The following is a 14,919-nucleotide window of genomic DNA, read 5'->3' on the forward strand; positions in this document are numbered from 1 at the left end:
AAGTTCAGATATCCTTGTTTGACTATTAGTTGCAATGAAATGGGTACATGCAAGAATAACATCTTCCTGTCAGACAGGCATAATAACTAAGGTAGGTGAAAAAAAACTTCCAATTTCACTTAATTTACTATTATAACTTTACATATTGTAAGAATAACTTAAACAAGAAATAGTTAACATTAAAAAAACAACCCCACTGAAGGTGCCCCTAAAATGCTAGTGAGCAAAATCATATTAACTTCATACTTGATTACATCATTTGAGCTACAGATCAAATGAAATGGACATACATTTCAACTCAAGTTCTAAGCAATGCTTTATTTAAATCGACAATATATTTACACAGTTTTAATCTTGACTTGAAATAATATTTATAGAAAGACCGTTATCAGACCCTAAATCAAACTAAAATTATGACAGCCCACTAGCGCCCTCCTGAGAATTGCAAACAGACACAAGATTTTTCCGACCCAGATTAGCTTGGGGCTCTGTATAATATGAACAGATACATAAAAACATTACATGTCAGTGGAGCAAAAATAATAAAAATCTTAATACTTATTAAATCATAAATTATTCCATTACTAAAACATTTTGAAAGGTAAGTCAACATCTTTCCTCCAGATCTTGCTATCTGACTTGACATCTAGACCAATTCTTTCATATTAAACGATAAGATGAAAATAAATCTTAGACTTATGTAGTTATTTCTCATGAACCTTTCCTTAATTTAAGGACAAAGAACTACCACAGCACCCATGTGGCCGACACCTACTGGGTATGTGATATGAATGTAAGAGTGTACCACACCATTTGTCATACACAAGTCATATTTTATGAGTCTCCATTCATCCATTCACCATCCATAGCTACTTCAACCTTTCCTAAAATTGAATGTATATCAGAACTACCAGATGTATTTTCTTTTTCATTTAAATTTGCCTCTGTGGTTGGAGGAGGTGAAGCCGGTGTGGATTTTTCTGTGTCTAAAATGTTCATCTTCGTAATGTAAATCATATCCATTATATTTTTTTTCAGCTCTATCACTTCTTTTCTTGATTTTATATCACGTAGTTCACTCGCAACTGCTTCTCCAAAAATGGAAAACTCATCTTTTTTCTGTCTGTTTATTATTGCATTTGATGCATGGTTTAATAAATTCAATGTTTTCATCTGGTTCACACTATTTCTCATCTTTGACCTTCTCGACAGCTGTGATTGTTGTGTGTTTGTTGGGGATAGATTTGAGCTGGAGTCATAAGGATCACCATATTCTTCCTTTTTATTTGGAGTGAATGTAATCTGAAAATAACAAATATTAATTTTATAAAATCGTTTCATTTTAATCAAGTTTGCCTAACAGGGTGAAAAGAAGTTTATCTAGTTTTTTCTAGTTAATTGAAAAAAATATGTTATAAAAAACATTCAATAGTATATTACTTATTTTTCCCAACTATATTTGCGTCAAAATAACTTAATTCAAAAGCAGTAAGAAGTTACAGTAACCTGCAGCAACAATAGGTGTGTTTATTCAGATTGTTTGAACAGATGTACGTGGGTTTGTTGATTTTGTGGCCCGAAAGCCAAAAGAGAAATGACAACCTCAAAATTTAACAATACCCAGTGCTTGAAGTAGCAACCGTTAATTTTACGGCGGAATATTTGAATAAACACTATTTAATCTATAAGTCAAATAAAATCTACATATTTAATGCAGACATGTTGTTGGTTTCTATGTTAATAGTCCTATATTTTTAATACAATTTTTAGGGAGACAGAACTTACAAATTACCATTAGGTATGCTGTATGCTCTATGCAAAAGCAATTTACGATAAACAACCGAAATTTAAAATTTGTTGTAATTTTTTTTAATCAAAATAACAAAGAAGTTTTGAACAAGTTCATTAAAAAAAATAACATTAAGCTAATAGGAAAATTTTTGAAAACTAATCTTTATGTACAAACCATCAATTTTATGGTTACTGATAATATGCTATTGTTACAAGTAATCCCTCTAAGGTTATTTATTGCATAGGCTGGTTATCACGCAATTTTGTACATACATATTTGAACTTACTGTAAACGAATCTTTAGCAGGTTTGGGACTACTGTTATCTTTTAAGAAGTGCAGAAGATCATAAGCATACCAACTGGATGTTGGCTGTTCATAGCCCGCATGTGTCTTCGTTCTAATTTTATTTATCTCTCTATTGTACTGAGTTCTTAAAGATACCATTTTTTTTTCCACAGCTCTTGTATCTGTATTTGATTCTTGGGCTATATAGTCCAAAGCCTCGCGACGTTTCTGTCGGTTTTTAAAATCTTTGTTTTGACTGTTCCATAAACATGGAAATCCTTTTAAAAGATTTATAAATTTTATTGTTTCGGCTTTTGTCCACTCCATGTTCATCGCGACGTTGCGTAAACAAAAGAAACACGTTCTCAAACAAGTTTCGACTAAATCAAAGTGCAATGTGAATGTCAAACTTGACAATAACAATTCATTTATTTGATTTATATTTTAAATGTACTTTATCAACGCTAAAGCAAAAAGAGGGAATGAGATATCGACAAATTTTATATTCAAATCAAAATAGCGACATTTGTACGAGGTGGAAACTAGTCTCACAACACAATCACAACATGTCATGAAATTTTTCCATACTATGTGTGTGTTTCGTAACTTCACAGTTCACAGTAAACCAAAGAGAAAGAGTTAAAAACAAAAGTCCGGCTTCCATAGATTACAGACTGTAGTGATATGAATGAATGTCTGTACTGAAATAGTTTAAACATTTTTTAACAAGACTGATCTGAAAAGCAAATGAACTTTTATGTTAATATTCTATTTGAGATGGTATTATACATACGTTTCAAAATACGAATTCTAAAAGAAGAAGAAATATTTGTCAAATATAAACAAAAAGTTGTAAAATTAAAAAAAAACGCGCACACCAGCGATTTTTGTATGCATGCCTTCATTAAGAAGTTTTAATTTCAATTTAGTGTAGTATGATATGCACATGTGTGAATGTCATCTTTTCCTCACCTCGCGTAAAATTAAACTCAAAAGTTAAAATGCAAGGGTGGTTCTATGCCTTCTATGCCTAGTCCGTTAATCTATTGTCAAAGTTGCGACCACAGATAAAAAAAGGCAGCATCCCTGAGATTAAGAATTAAGCATCACTTAATTTTTATTTGCTCTTTGGTAACCTTGGAACACAAGTCTATGACACGGTAATAATAATACCGTGAGTGAGAGAGATACAGTTATACACAATTCCTGTGACGTGACAAAGACAGGGATAACTATCTTCCGTCCCTTTCTGCGTACCAGGGTTTGGGCTTTGTTTGGAACAAAGGTTGTCCCCTACAAACAACCTAGGTTGTCCCTAACAAAGTTTGACATTCGTGCTATTTTTCGAAAATTGTGAGTACTTAGTGGCTGTAATTGTGCAAAAATATTTTGATATTACAGTTTTAGTAAGGTAAAGTTTATAAAACATGGTATACTGCTGTATCGTCGGTTGTAAAAGCCGTAGTGAGCGAAAAGAGAAAAACATAACCTTTCACTCGTAAGTACTGAAACTACGCACTTATTCACATGTATTCATACAAAATAAGGAAGAAAATACAAACTAGTTGTTCTTTACAGTCTTTGTAATAACTAATATGTTAAAATACGGGTAAAATCAGCTAAAATAAAATAGTATTTTTCGAACATTATGCGCCCAAACGCAGATGTCATTTGTGTCAAATAATATACTGTAGATCTGGGAAACAAGCGGCCATATTAAACTTCTTTTCAAATTGGTTGGTTATTACCCGTAAAAATAATACCACCATCTTGTTGTAAAAATTACCCTGAATTTAGGGGAAATAAATTATAGTATGTATAATGTATATAAATGAAACAATTCACATTTTTTATACTATTTTCAACAGATTTCAAAAGGAGTTTTTAATTCTGGTATATGCTGTGTTTTTAAATATTTGATACTTTCTTATCCCGTTGATTTTAAAGAGTATGCTTTTTAATTTGTCCCATGTAAATTTTGTTTCTTAGAAATTACAATCAAAATAGTTTAATATTAAGTAGTTTTACATGTAGTGTTCACTGTAATGATATACAGAGTAATTTAAAATTATATGACTATAATATTGGTATGTTTTTTGTAGCTTTTTATGAAGACTTAGGGCTTCGTGCATATCGAAGAAAAATAGGACATCGTTTGAATGCTCGTCTAATGGACCTAAGACTGAAGAGATGCCGCGCTTTGTTGAAGCAGTACGCGGGAAAAAAATATCGGGAAATTCTTTTTTTGGAGTCACTCAAGACATCCTTGATTAAGGCAGCCGCCGATATTGACATGGACCTCGTTCGTGCTGTGATAGACGACTGGCCGAGCAGATTGAAGGCCTGTATTCAAAATCACGGATGTCATTTTGAATAAACTTTAGTGTCATAAGAATCTATGTTTTGTTAAGTTCATTTTGGTATATAAATGGTCACATAATGAATAAACTTGTTTCAATTATTTTATATTAAACATGTAACAGAATTTATGACCTGACTAAGTATTACTAAAAAAATCTGTTTATGTAATCTTAGTCACATAAACAAAAATTACGCAATGTTTTTTATATTTATTACGTTTATTAATTACAATTTAATTGGGAATATATAAATTGGTCTATATTAAATTATATCGTAATTATTCATTTTCGGGACAAAACAAATAACTGGTAACCCCAATCCTTTTACATATATATAGATATAGTCTATAGTACTCTCTATCTGTCCCTTACGGGTGAACGCGCATGCCATATCTATATAATTCTTCATCTGAGTTGGAACAGCACAAAATTATTAAAAAACATAGCTATTTTTTTATCTATGGTTGAGTAAAGTGAGGTTAAGTTTAACAGTTTTTCATAAAAGTTAAAATTGTGAAAATGAATTATATATAAAATTGATATTATTAGCGTAGCTGAGTTTGATTTAAAAATGGAAGATCAGACTACGGCAGAGACAGGGCCTGTTGATAATGCGTGGGCGATAAAAATTCCGAAATTTACCCCAGAAGATAATCCTCATGGTCTTCTAGAAGAAAGCAAATTTGCGACTTTATTTCCTAAATATCGTGAACAATATTTAAAAGAATGTTGGCCACTTGTGCAAAAAGTTTTAAAAGAGCATCATATAATAGCAGAATTAGATCTCATAGAAGGAAGCCTAACCGTTAAAACAACAAAGAAAACATGGGATCCTTATATTATTATCAAAGCAAGAGACTTTATGAAACTGCTTTCTAGAAGTGTACCATTCGAACAAGCTTCCAGAGTACTTGATGATGAAATTGGATGTGACATTATCAAAATAAACTCATTTGTTCGCAAAAAGGAAACATTTTTAAAAAGAAGGCAACGTCTTATTGGTCCAAATGGAGTGACACTTAAATCTATAGAACTATTAACTGAATGTTATGTTCTTGTGCAAGGTAACACAGTTTCAGCTGTTGGTCCATATAAAGGCCTTATTCAAGTAAGGCGTATTGTAGAAGACACTATGAAAAACATTCACCCAATGTACAATATTAAGAGTTTAATGATTAAAAGAGAATTAATGAAAGACCCTAGACTAAAAAATGAAAGCTGGGATAGGTTCTTGCCTAAATTTAAGAGTAAAAATGTACCTAGGAAGCAACCGAAACAAAAGGTCAAGAAGAAGCCTTACACTCCATTCCCACCACCGCAGCCTGAAAGTAAAATTGACCAACAACTGGCCAGTGGAGAATACTTCCTGAAGGATGAACAGAAGAGAGCTAAACGACGACATGAAAAGGAAGAAAAACAATTGCAAAATAAGAAAGTACGAGAAGAAGAGAGAAAGAAAGATTACATACCACCTCAAGAAAAAGTAAAAGACAGTATCCCTGATACCAATGAACCTACTGTTGATATAAATAAATTTAAGGCTAAAATGAAAAAAGCATCCAAGCAACAAAAACTTGTAACAAAATCATGATTTTACAATTCAATAAATAATTTGTTAAACTTTATTTCCGTAGCTTTAATTTTGGTACTTGAGTATTTTTCCCAATAAATGTATTTCCATTGATAAAAGGTTGTAGTGCTTTGGGTATAATTATTTTACCCTTTGGATCTTGATGTGTTTCAAGCAATGCAATCAGCATTCTAGGAATAGCACATGCAGTACCATTCAAAGTGTGAACATAATTTTCTTGGTTATTTTCAGTGTACTTAATATGTAATCTCCTTGATTGATAATCTGTGCAATTGCTACAACTTGAAATTTCTCCATAAGAATTCCGTCCTGGCATCCAGGCTTCGATGTCGTATTTTCTGAAATAATAGTTTTATATTTACACATATAAGTTACATAATGATAAGTGTTCATAAAGTTGGAAGTTAAATCAATTTGTTAATTATCAGAAAAATATTTAATACCTATAAGCTGGTGCCCCTAACTCATGAGGTGGCATATCCAACACTTTCATATGAAGCCCTAACGGTGTAAACAGCTCTTGTTGGATATTCCTTATGTATTCCAACATCTCATCAGATTCTTGTGGTTTAGTTATTAAAAACATCTCAACTTTTGTGAACTGATGAACTCTAGAAGAGAAGTAAATAAGAGTAATTATAAGGGAGTAATAAGAGTGTTGGTGGCTCAGGGGCTAAGCACTTGACTTGCAATCTGTAGGTCCTGGGTTTGAATTCCGCCATGTAACAATGTGTTTTTCGATTTACATACATACATTTATCCGACGTTCTTTCGGTGAAGGAAAACATCATGACAAAGTGCACATATTTGAGAAGAAATTCAATGATATGTGTAAGTCAACCAACCCGCACTTGGCCAGTGTGGTTGACTATGGCGTAGTCAACCCTAACTTGGGGTAGGCTCCAAGCCCCTCAGTGGGGACGTATAGTGAGCTGATGATGATAGGGCATATAAAACATTTTGACTTTAGCACAAGTCATGTAGAACATAATTTTATTTGTGACAGGGCATTAATGAATACCTGGGAAGATGCAGCAGACTGCTTGCCTTGGGTAAATAAACCATAGTTAAATTGAAAACAAACTACTTGTTCTTAATTACACACCTGTATGTACCTCTTTCCTCGACAACATTTGATGTTTCTGCTCTATAACACCTACTCACAGCTGCTAATTTCAAGGGTAGTTTCTCTGCACTATGTACAGAATTAGACAGTAACCCTGCTAGGGACATTTCTGATGTTCCCGACAAGTACATATCATGTCCATGATGATAAGGATCCAAAGAATATATCTGTAAAAATGTATGAAATATATTTATTTTTAAATATATATTCATGTGATATTTCAAAATAAAATTATTAAAAAATTTAATTGATTATTATACACAAAGAATTATATATTTACTTGGGTTCTATCGGTGTTAATAGTCATTCCACAACCTTCAAGTAAATTCCTTGGTAATATGTCTGGTACTGATATTAATAAGAAATCCTTGCCTATTAATGTACTAACTGTATACTTAATTAAAGCTTCTTCTAATTCTGCTAATGCTCCAAAGTAATAGTAACTTTTATTACCACAGGTATTTCCTAATTTATCTGTTCTCATTAGGTTTAAAAGCTCAGTGATTTTACTAAATTCTAGAGGTTTGTGCATACCAAAGTCCTTTTTTTGGTTTATTTCCAGAATGACTTGTGGTTCGTCAGCATAATTTCCGACAATCGGATGTGTTCTATTAGGTAAAATATTTAATTCTTTGAAAAGGTCTAATTTTATTGAGTCATAAGAATTATCCCCATTTGGAGTTGTTTTCAAAGTATTGTACAAATTGAAAGCTTTATCAATATCCCCTATACCTTTCCTTCTTTTAATGTTATTTTTAATTTCATTTATATTTTCAATGTTGCAGTAATAGTTTAAATCAATATCAGGAAGTATACTTGACGAAAATAATCTGATTGAATTATTGATTTTCCAACTAAAACTACTGCACCTATAAATATTATGTGTAATCATTGCAAAAATATCTTCTTATTTATAAATATCCAAAGATGTGACTGAATTATTTCCTTATTTATTCAGAAATAGGTTTATACACCTATATTATTGCTATTACAACCTTATTTAGATTTTTTTTAATTTTGTAGATGACATTGACAGCATCACGTAAAATCAATGTATGTTAAGTTGCACGCATAGTAGTAGTGCCCACTTTGGTATTGCATTAGTGTTATCTAAATCGTAAAGCCAAATTCTCTAATCGAACGGCCTTGATATATAAAAAAACGACTCTTGGGAAAAACAATAAGAGAGAGAAAAGCAATATTGCAAATACTGAAATCTTTCAAGTCTTTTTTTTAAGTTCATGTTTCCAAAAGTGCAATCTTCAACACTCTGTGTTCTATGTCTTTGCTCCAAACTTCAAAATTTGTTGTTTTTTTTAAGATTGCGCGCCAATTTAGACATTGACAATCTGACTCAAATTGTAAATTGTCTTTTTGGTATTAGAATTTAAAGTTATTAGTGTCTAATTTAATTTATTAAATTAACGTTCATAGCGTTTAGTCATAGCTATAACATGTTTTATAATTTGGGTAACCTAAAAATATCTTTCCCTGTTTCCTGACAGAACTTAGAGTTACTTGATACTCACTCTATTCAAAATGCCTGGATTTATCAAAACTAGTCTTAATAAAAGTATCACGACTGACAATAGTGATACAGAAAGTACATCTTCAAGTTGGTAAGATACAAAAACTCTTACATAGCTTTGTTTGTGAAGTAATAAAATAGCTTTCCTTCCTTCCATATATTGTCTTCCTTCCATATATTTTCTTCCATATAATTTAAGTAATATCGTATGCCGTAGGTGAAAATAGTTATATTGTACTATATTACATACTAAATCACAAAGGTATTTGAGTTTGGACTCTAGGCAGAAGCAAAGTTTTGCTGGATTCGGTTTTATAGTCTTTTCTCTTATGGATACTGCTCCTGAAATATAGTTATAAAAATGAATATGTTAGACATCACAAAAAATATAAATAATGATTTTAACAACTCTCATTATGCTTTATGTTCCAGTTCCGCACAAAAATCTACTAAGAATGGAATACAATTAAAAATTACAAATATGTTTGGTGCTAAGCGAAAAAGAAGTTCTGCAGAGGATGAAGATAGTGAGAAAGTAAGTAACTAATCAATATATGTATGTCTTTTGGAAAAAAATGCTTTGAATTTTTAAAAATAAGGTGTTACTTGTTTTTGAACTTGATTTGTGTAATCTGTGAATAACACAAAAACATAATGAAAAAGTGAGGCTTGGTATCTGACCAAAATCATTCTAAAAAATACGGCATGTGTTTTGACTGCTGTGGATTGATAACATTTAACATTACATATGTAACTGTAATCATTTGGTTTGAATAAACATTATCAACTTTCAGAAAAAGATCAAATGTAATGATTCCGATACCATTGAAGATAATGAGATAAATGATCTAAATAAAACTACGGTTGACAATAATACTGCTAAAATTGAAGTTAAAGAAGCGAATTCTAATGAGATATGTAAACACGAAGATGACAGCAATGAAAAAATTAATAACGATAATAGTGATTGTAGTGAAAATGTCAATGAATTAAAAAATGCTAAAGTAATTACTGATATAAACAAAAATTGCACAACAAAACCTGCGGACACAGAAAGATGTGATATTTGTGGACAATATTTAAACAATTCAGATATCATTTATTATCAAGGACATCCTCAAAATGCTGTTGAAGAATTTATTGCACTGACCAATGAAAAGTTATTATTAGCCTCAGGTAAATTGTAAATACCAATTCTGCGTCTAAAACTGCGACATTTTTATTTTAAACTTGTTAAGTTTCAACTTTATTTTCTGCCATTGTACATCTTTAAGAAATATTTTCCTGTCTATCTTACTTGGTCCATCTGGACGACTTAGGAATCACTGCTCTAGCCAGATACTAATTTAGAAAAAACTTCTGATATTTGTTTTATTGACAATAGGAAATTATATATAATGGGTATGTTTTTAGGGCCCACTAATTTTCATTCGTGCGGAATTAAAAAAAAACATAATAAGTAGACTATGTGTTCTTTCAGACTATGATCTTCTATGTCAAATTCCAATGAGATCCATTGAGCCATTCTGGAGATACCTTCAAACAAACATCCATTCATCCATCCAAACATTTGTATTTATAATATTAGTAAGATTTTGATGTTCTGCAGCCTAAACAGCTAGAAATAATAAAGAGTAACATAGCTTTTATAGCATGACATGGGTTTAATTTAAATTGATATTATTTTTTGCAGGTGATGATGGAGACATAATGGAAAGACCACAAACAAACATAACGGGGTTCTCAATATTTGATCAACATGGACACCTTTGTCCAATTGATGGTGGTTTGGTTGAAAGTGATGTTAGGATCTACATGTCCGGGTACTTAAAATCTATTTGTGCTGACTCTCAGGAAATTGATGAGGATTCTATTCCAGTTAAAGATGTAGGTCCAATTATTGAGTGGTAAGTTCTAACAAGATTAATCTTTTTTTAAGTTTAAATCTATTAATGACGGTGAATTTTAAAAAAAATACTCATGTTATGATGTCATTTACAGGTTCATTCACGGCTTTGATGGTGGCACCAGAAATTGTATAACTTTATCTACAGAATTTGGTGAATATAATTTATTAAAGCCAAGCGAGGCTTACACACCCCTAATGGACAATTTATATGAGAAAATCTGGCTCAGTAAAGTTGTGGTTGAATATTTGGAAGAAAATCATTATCTTCAACCTACGTATGAAGACTTGGTTGGCATTATATGTCAGTCAGTGATTCCTGAACTTAATGATAAAAAAATGTCAGAGGAAATGTTGCATAAGCATGCACAGTTTGTATGTGACCAGGTTGTTAGTTTGGAAACCGGAGAAGATGATGAGCCATTGATTACTTTGCCCTGCATCAGAGAGTTAATTAAGCTGATGGGTATTAAATTTGGCAAGAGAAAAATTCGAGCAAAGATCGACTACAAAAAAGTTGACAAAAAGGCCTGGACCAAGGCTACTACTACCCCACTGGTTCAGAAGACCTTTGAAAGTTTCTTTTCTAATCAGTTGGACAAAACAAACCATGAATTGGTGTTAAGAAGAAAGAGATGTGGTGTTTGTGAAGCTTGCCAATTGCCAGATTGCGGTGAATGTAACGCATGTCGTGCGATGGCCAAGTTTGGGGGTCATGGACGTACTAAGAAAGCTTGCGTACGTCGACTTTGCCCCAACATGGCTGTAGAACAAGCCGAGGACTCGGAGCCGGAAGATGAAGAAGAATATCGTCAAATGGTAGAACGGAAGGAACGCGATAAAATAGATGACGCGGTGCCTGTCAAACTCACCGGCTCAAGTAATAGAAAGATATCATGGATAGGAGAACCAATTAAAGCGGACGCTACCAAAGTTTATTATGAGAAAGTAGAAATTGACGGCTCAGAGCTTTGCATAGGTGATTTTGTGATGGTCGAAACTTCTCAAGCCAACATACCAGCATTAGTTACTAGAGTGACTTATATGTGGAAAGAATCTATTAATCTAAAGAGTGGTTATTTTCACGGCGAAGTTTTTATAAGATCGTCTGATACAGTGTTAGGTGAAGTGGGTGATCCAAGAGAAGTATACTTAGCTGATCGTTGTTGTCACGGAGCGCCGCTGTCTTCGATTTTAAGAAAAGCTAATGTTGAGCGAAGAGAGACCGCTAAAGATTGGTTCAAACTGGGCGGTAAAAGCGTCGATGATGAATTTTTCGATGATGACGGAAAAACATATTTTTACAACAAATACTATGAAAGGTTTTCAGCTCGCTTCGAAGACTTGCCGGAGGATCCGATTTGTCCTAATGAGTTAAGAAAACATAGATACTGTCCGTCTTGTGAACGAAAAACTAGGAAGGATGCAAAAGACATTCCTAAAGTGATCGGAAAGCTGATGGAAAAATCATCGCTTGTAACCGAAACTAACAGAACTGAATGGACTTGTGTTAGATGGCAAGATTATGAATATAAGAAGGGAATGGGCGTTTTTCTTAAACCTGGCACTTTTAAACTTAAGAATAACTTTATTAATGCAAATACAAACAATAAAACCAAATTGGATAAGATGGACGAGGATGTTTATCCGGAGTATTATCGCAAGAGTGATAGTAATTTACGCGGTTCTAACGTCGACACGGGCGAACCATTCTGTTTGGGTCACATCGCTGCTGTGACAGCGGCCGGCGAGGGCCCTCTCGTCGTCCCACAAGATATCTATATCAAAGTTAATATTTTGTATAGACCCGAAAACACTTCGAATCGTTTTCCTCAACAGGAAGATCTAAATGTCGTGTACTGGAGCGACGAAATCAAAGAAATTTCCTTCTCTTCTGTAGTAGGACCGTGTCATTTGGTGTACGAAAGGAATGTACCGCATCAGGAAACGCTGCATGAATGGCTCGAAAGAGATCCGAGTAGATTTTACTTCAGAATGGCCTACAACAAGGCGACTAAAGAAATAGAAGATGTACCACATCACGCCGCGGCCGTCGGTAGAACTGACAGAGGCAAAGATAAAGGTAAAGGGAAAGGGAAATCTTCTAAACCTGTGGAAACTAATATTAACAAACACGAAGAAGTCAAAATAAGACCTCTAAGAACCCTCGACATTTTCGCCGGGTGTGGCGGACTATCGGAAGGTTTGCATCGATCGGGCGTTGCTGAATGTAAATGGGCCGTCGAGAACGTCGAGGCGGCCGCTCACGCTTATTCTTTGAATAATAGAAATTGTACAGTTTATAATGAGGATTGCAACGCACTATTGAAAGATGTTATGTCCGGAGCTACGCATAGCAAAGGCGGCCTGAGGCTGCCCATGCAAGGAGAGGTGGAACTTCTCTGCGGCGGCCCGCCTTGCCAAGGGTTCTCTGGCATGAACCGATTCAACTCCCGCGAGTATTCCAATTTCAAGAATTCTCTGGTGGCCTCGTACCTTTCCTACTGCGATTACTATCGACCCAAGTACTTTATTCTGGAAAATGTAAGAAACTTTGTGGCATTCAAGAAGGGAATGGTTTTAAAGTTGACTCTTCGTGCGTTACTGGATATGGGTTACCAGTGCACGTTCGGTATACTCCAAGCGGGCAACTACGGCGTACCTCAAACTAGGCGGAGGCTTATAATTTTAGCGGCGGCACCCGGTTACAAGCTACCTATGTATCCGGAGCCGACTCATGTGTTTAGTAGACGAGCTTGTTCTTTAACGGCGACCATCGATGGCAAACGATTCGTGACGAATATGAAATGGGACGAGTCGGCACCGCGGCGTACTTGCACCATCCGCGACGCCATGAGCGACCTACCCACTATAGCGAACGGCGCAAACCAAATAGAAATCGAGTACGGATCGATGCCGGAAAGTCACTTCCAACGTTTAGTCAGAAGTAAGGATGAAAGCAAGAAACTACGAGATCATATTTGCAAGAATATGGCTCCTCTGATCCAGGCACGAATTGCCAGAATACCGACTACTCCGGGCTCGGACTGGAGAGATCTTCCTAATATATCGGTCATGTTGTCTGATGGAACAAAGTGCAAGGTAAGAATGCTTTCTTTGTAGATGGCACATTAATCGATGTGTTTGTTAAGGCGCTATGTAATGATTGTGTCGTCAGGTCCTGCAATACAGGTATGAGGATAAGAAGAACGGTCGTTCGTCTAGCGGTGCGCTCCGCGGCGTGTGCGCGTGCGCAAGCGGTGGCGCGTGCTCGCCGCATGACAAGCAGGAGAACACGCTCATACCCTGGTGTCTGCCGCACACCGCCAACCGCCACAACAACTGGGCCGGGCTCTACGGTCAGTCGTACATTCATACACTCACAAACACAATTTGGCTTCATTGCGTAGTAGCTGAACCGGTGTAGCAATTTCCAAAAAATCTAGTCAATACAACTTGTTGCAAAAGTTTCATGAACCGAAACTTTGAATCTAAAAATATTGTCTCACAAACTTATCAGACCCGATTAGTGATGTTGTCATACATGATATAATACCATAAACACTTTCAGGCCGACAAAGCTATTTAAACCGGTGGCAATGAGTCAAAATAAATTATGACAAAAAAATGTCACAAGATCCTCTTTGTACTTTTGCTGTCATGTCATTTTCGATGTCTAAGTAGGTTCTATGTATATTCTGACAGAACAAACCGAGACGGCAGCGCCTCTCACCGGTTCAGATATCCTTGTCCGAGTATACAGTTCTGACAAGGATCTTATGGCACTTTTTAGATAATGATATCTATGACCTTGACTTCATTTCTATTTTTACCTGAGCGTGGTATTGGCAGGCCGGCTGTGCTGGGACGGGTACTTCAGTACGACGGTGACTGATCCCGAGCCGATGGGCAAACAGGGCCGCGTACTGCACCCGGAGCAGAGCCGCGTTGTATCGGTACGGGAATGCGCGCGCTCGCAGGGATTCCCCGATTCATATCTCTTCGCAGGCTCCGTACAAGATAAACATCGACAGGTATTTAACATTTTTTCACAGATGGACGATGGACGCAACATAGAATGTATAACACAAATAATAATTAACGCGAAAGAACGAATAAGGAATGATAAAATATATTTTCATTTCTAGATTGGCAACGCCGTTCCGCCGCCGCTCGGGGCTGCTTTGGGTCGTGAAATTAAGAAGGCTTTTAGTATATCAAAAGTGTAATAAAATGTTGTAAATATTATGTTGATTTGATATTTTAATTATGGACCATCGTTTGCTATGATATTTTAAGAGAATAAATATATTGTTTAACTAATTAGTTT

General features: G+C 34.7%; 4 protein-coding genes across 4 annotated transcripts; 2 read left to right on the forward strand and 2 right to left on the reverse strand.

Moving 5' to 3' along the window:
• Positions 1-173: 173 nt before the first annotated feature.
• On the reverse strand, positions 174-2,726 carry LOC106710572. The gene is made up of 2 exons (XM_014502658.2): positions 2,079-2,726; positions 174-1,302 (listed from the first exon to the last, which is right to left on the reverse strand). The coding sequence occupies exons 1-2, from the start codon at positions 2,409-2,411 to the stop codon at positions 835-837; spliced, it is 801 nt and encodes a 266-aa protein (XP_014358144.1). The 5' UTR covers positions 2,412-2,726; the 3' UTR covers positions 174-834.
• A 2,132-nt stretch (positions 2,727-4,858) lies between these two features.
• On the forward strand, positions 4,859-6,063 carry LOC106710561 (KRR1 small subunit processome component homolog). Its single transcript, XM_014502641.2, has one exon. It carries the CDS (start codon positions 5,010-5,012, stop codon positions 6,027-6,029), a length of 1,020 nt encoding a protein of 339 aa, XP_014358127.2. The 5' UTR covers positions 4,859-5,009; the 3' UTR covers positions 6,030-6,063.
• On the reverse strand, positions 6,061-8,047 carry LOC106710531 (serine--tRNA ligase, mitochondrial). Its single transcript, XM_014502612.2, has 4 exons — positions 7,436-8,047; positions 7,135-7,322; positions 6,473-6,640; positions 6,061-6,367 (listed from the first exon to the last, which is right to left on the reverse strand). The coding sequence occupies exons 1-4, from the start codon at positions 8,045-8,047 to the stop codon at positions 6,061-6,063; spliced, it is 1,275 nt and encodes a 424-aa protein (XP_014358098.2).
• Positions 8,048-8,518: 471 nt separating this feature from the next.
• LOC106710532 (DNA (cytosine-5)-methyltransferase 1) lies at positions 8,519-14,858 on the forward strand. Its single transcript, XM_045680796.1, has 8 exons — positions 8,519-8,774; positions 9,116-9,218; positions 9,478-9,859; positions 10,377-10,590; positions 10,685-13,691; positions 13,768-13,948; positions 14,442-14,623; positions 14,738-14,858. The coding sequence occupies exons 1-8, from the start codon at positions 8,695-8,697 to the stop codon at positions 14,816-14,818; spliced, it is 4,230 nt and encodes a 1,409-aa protein (XP_045536752.1). The 5' UTR covers positions 8,519-8,694; the 3' UTR covers positions 14,819-14,858.
• The last annotated feature ends 61 nt before the right edge of the window (positions 14,859-14,919 follow it).

This window comes from Papilio machaon, chromosome 13 (genome assembly GCF_912999745.1).
Source record: "Papilio machaon chromosome 13, ilPapMach1.1, whole genome shotgun sequence".
NCBI lineage: Eukaryota > Metazoa > Arthropoda > Insecta > Lepidoptera > Papilionidae > Papilio > Papilio machaon.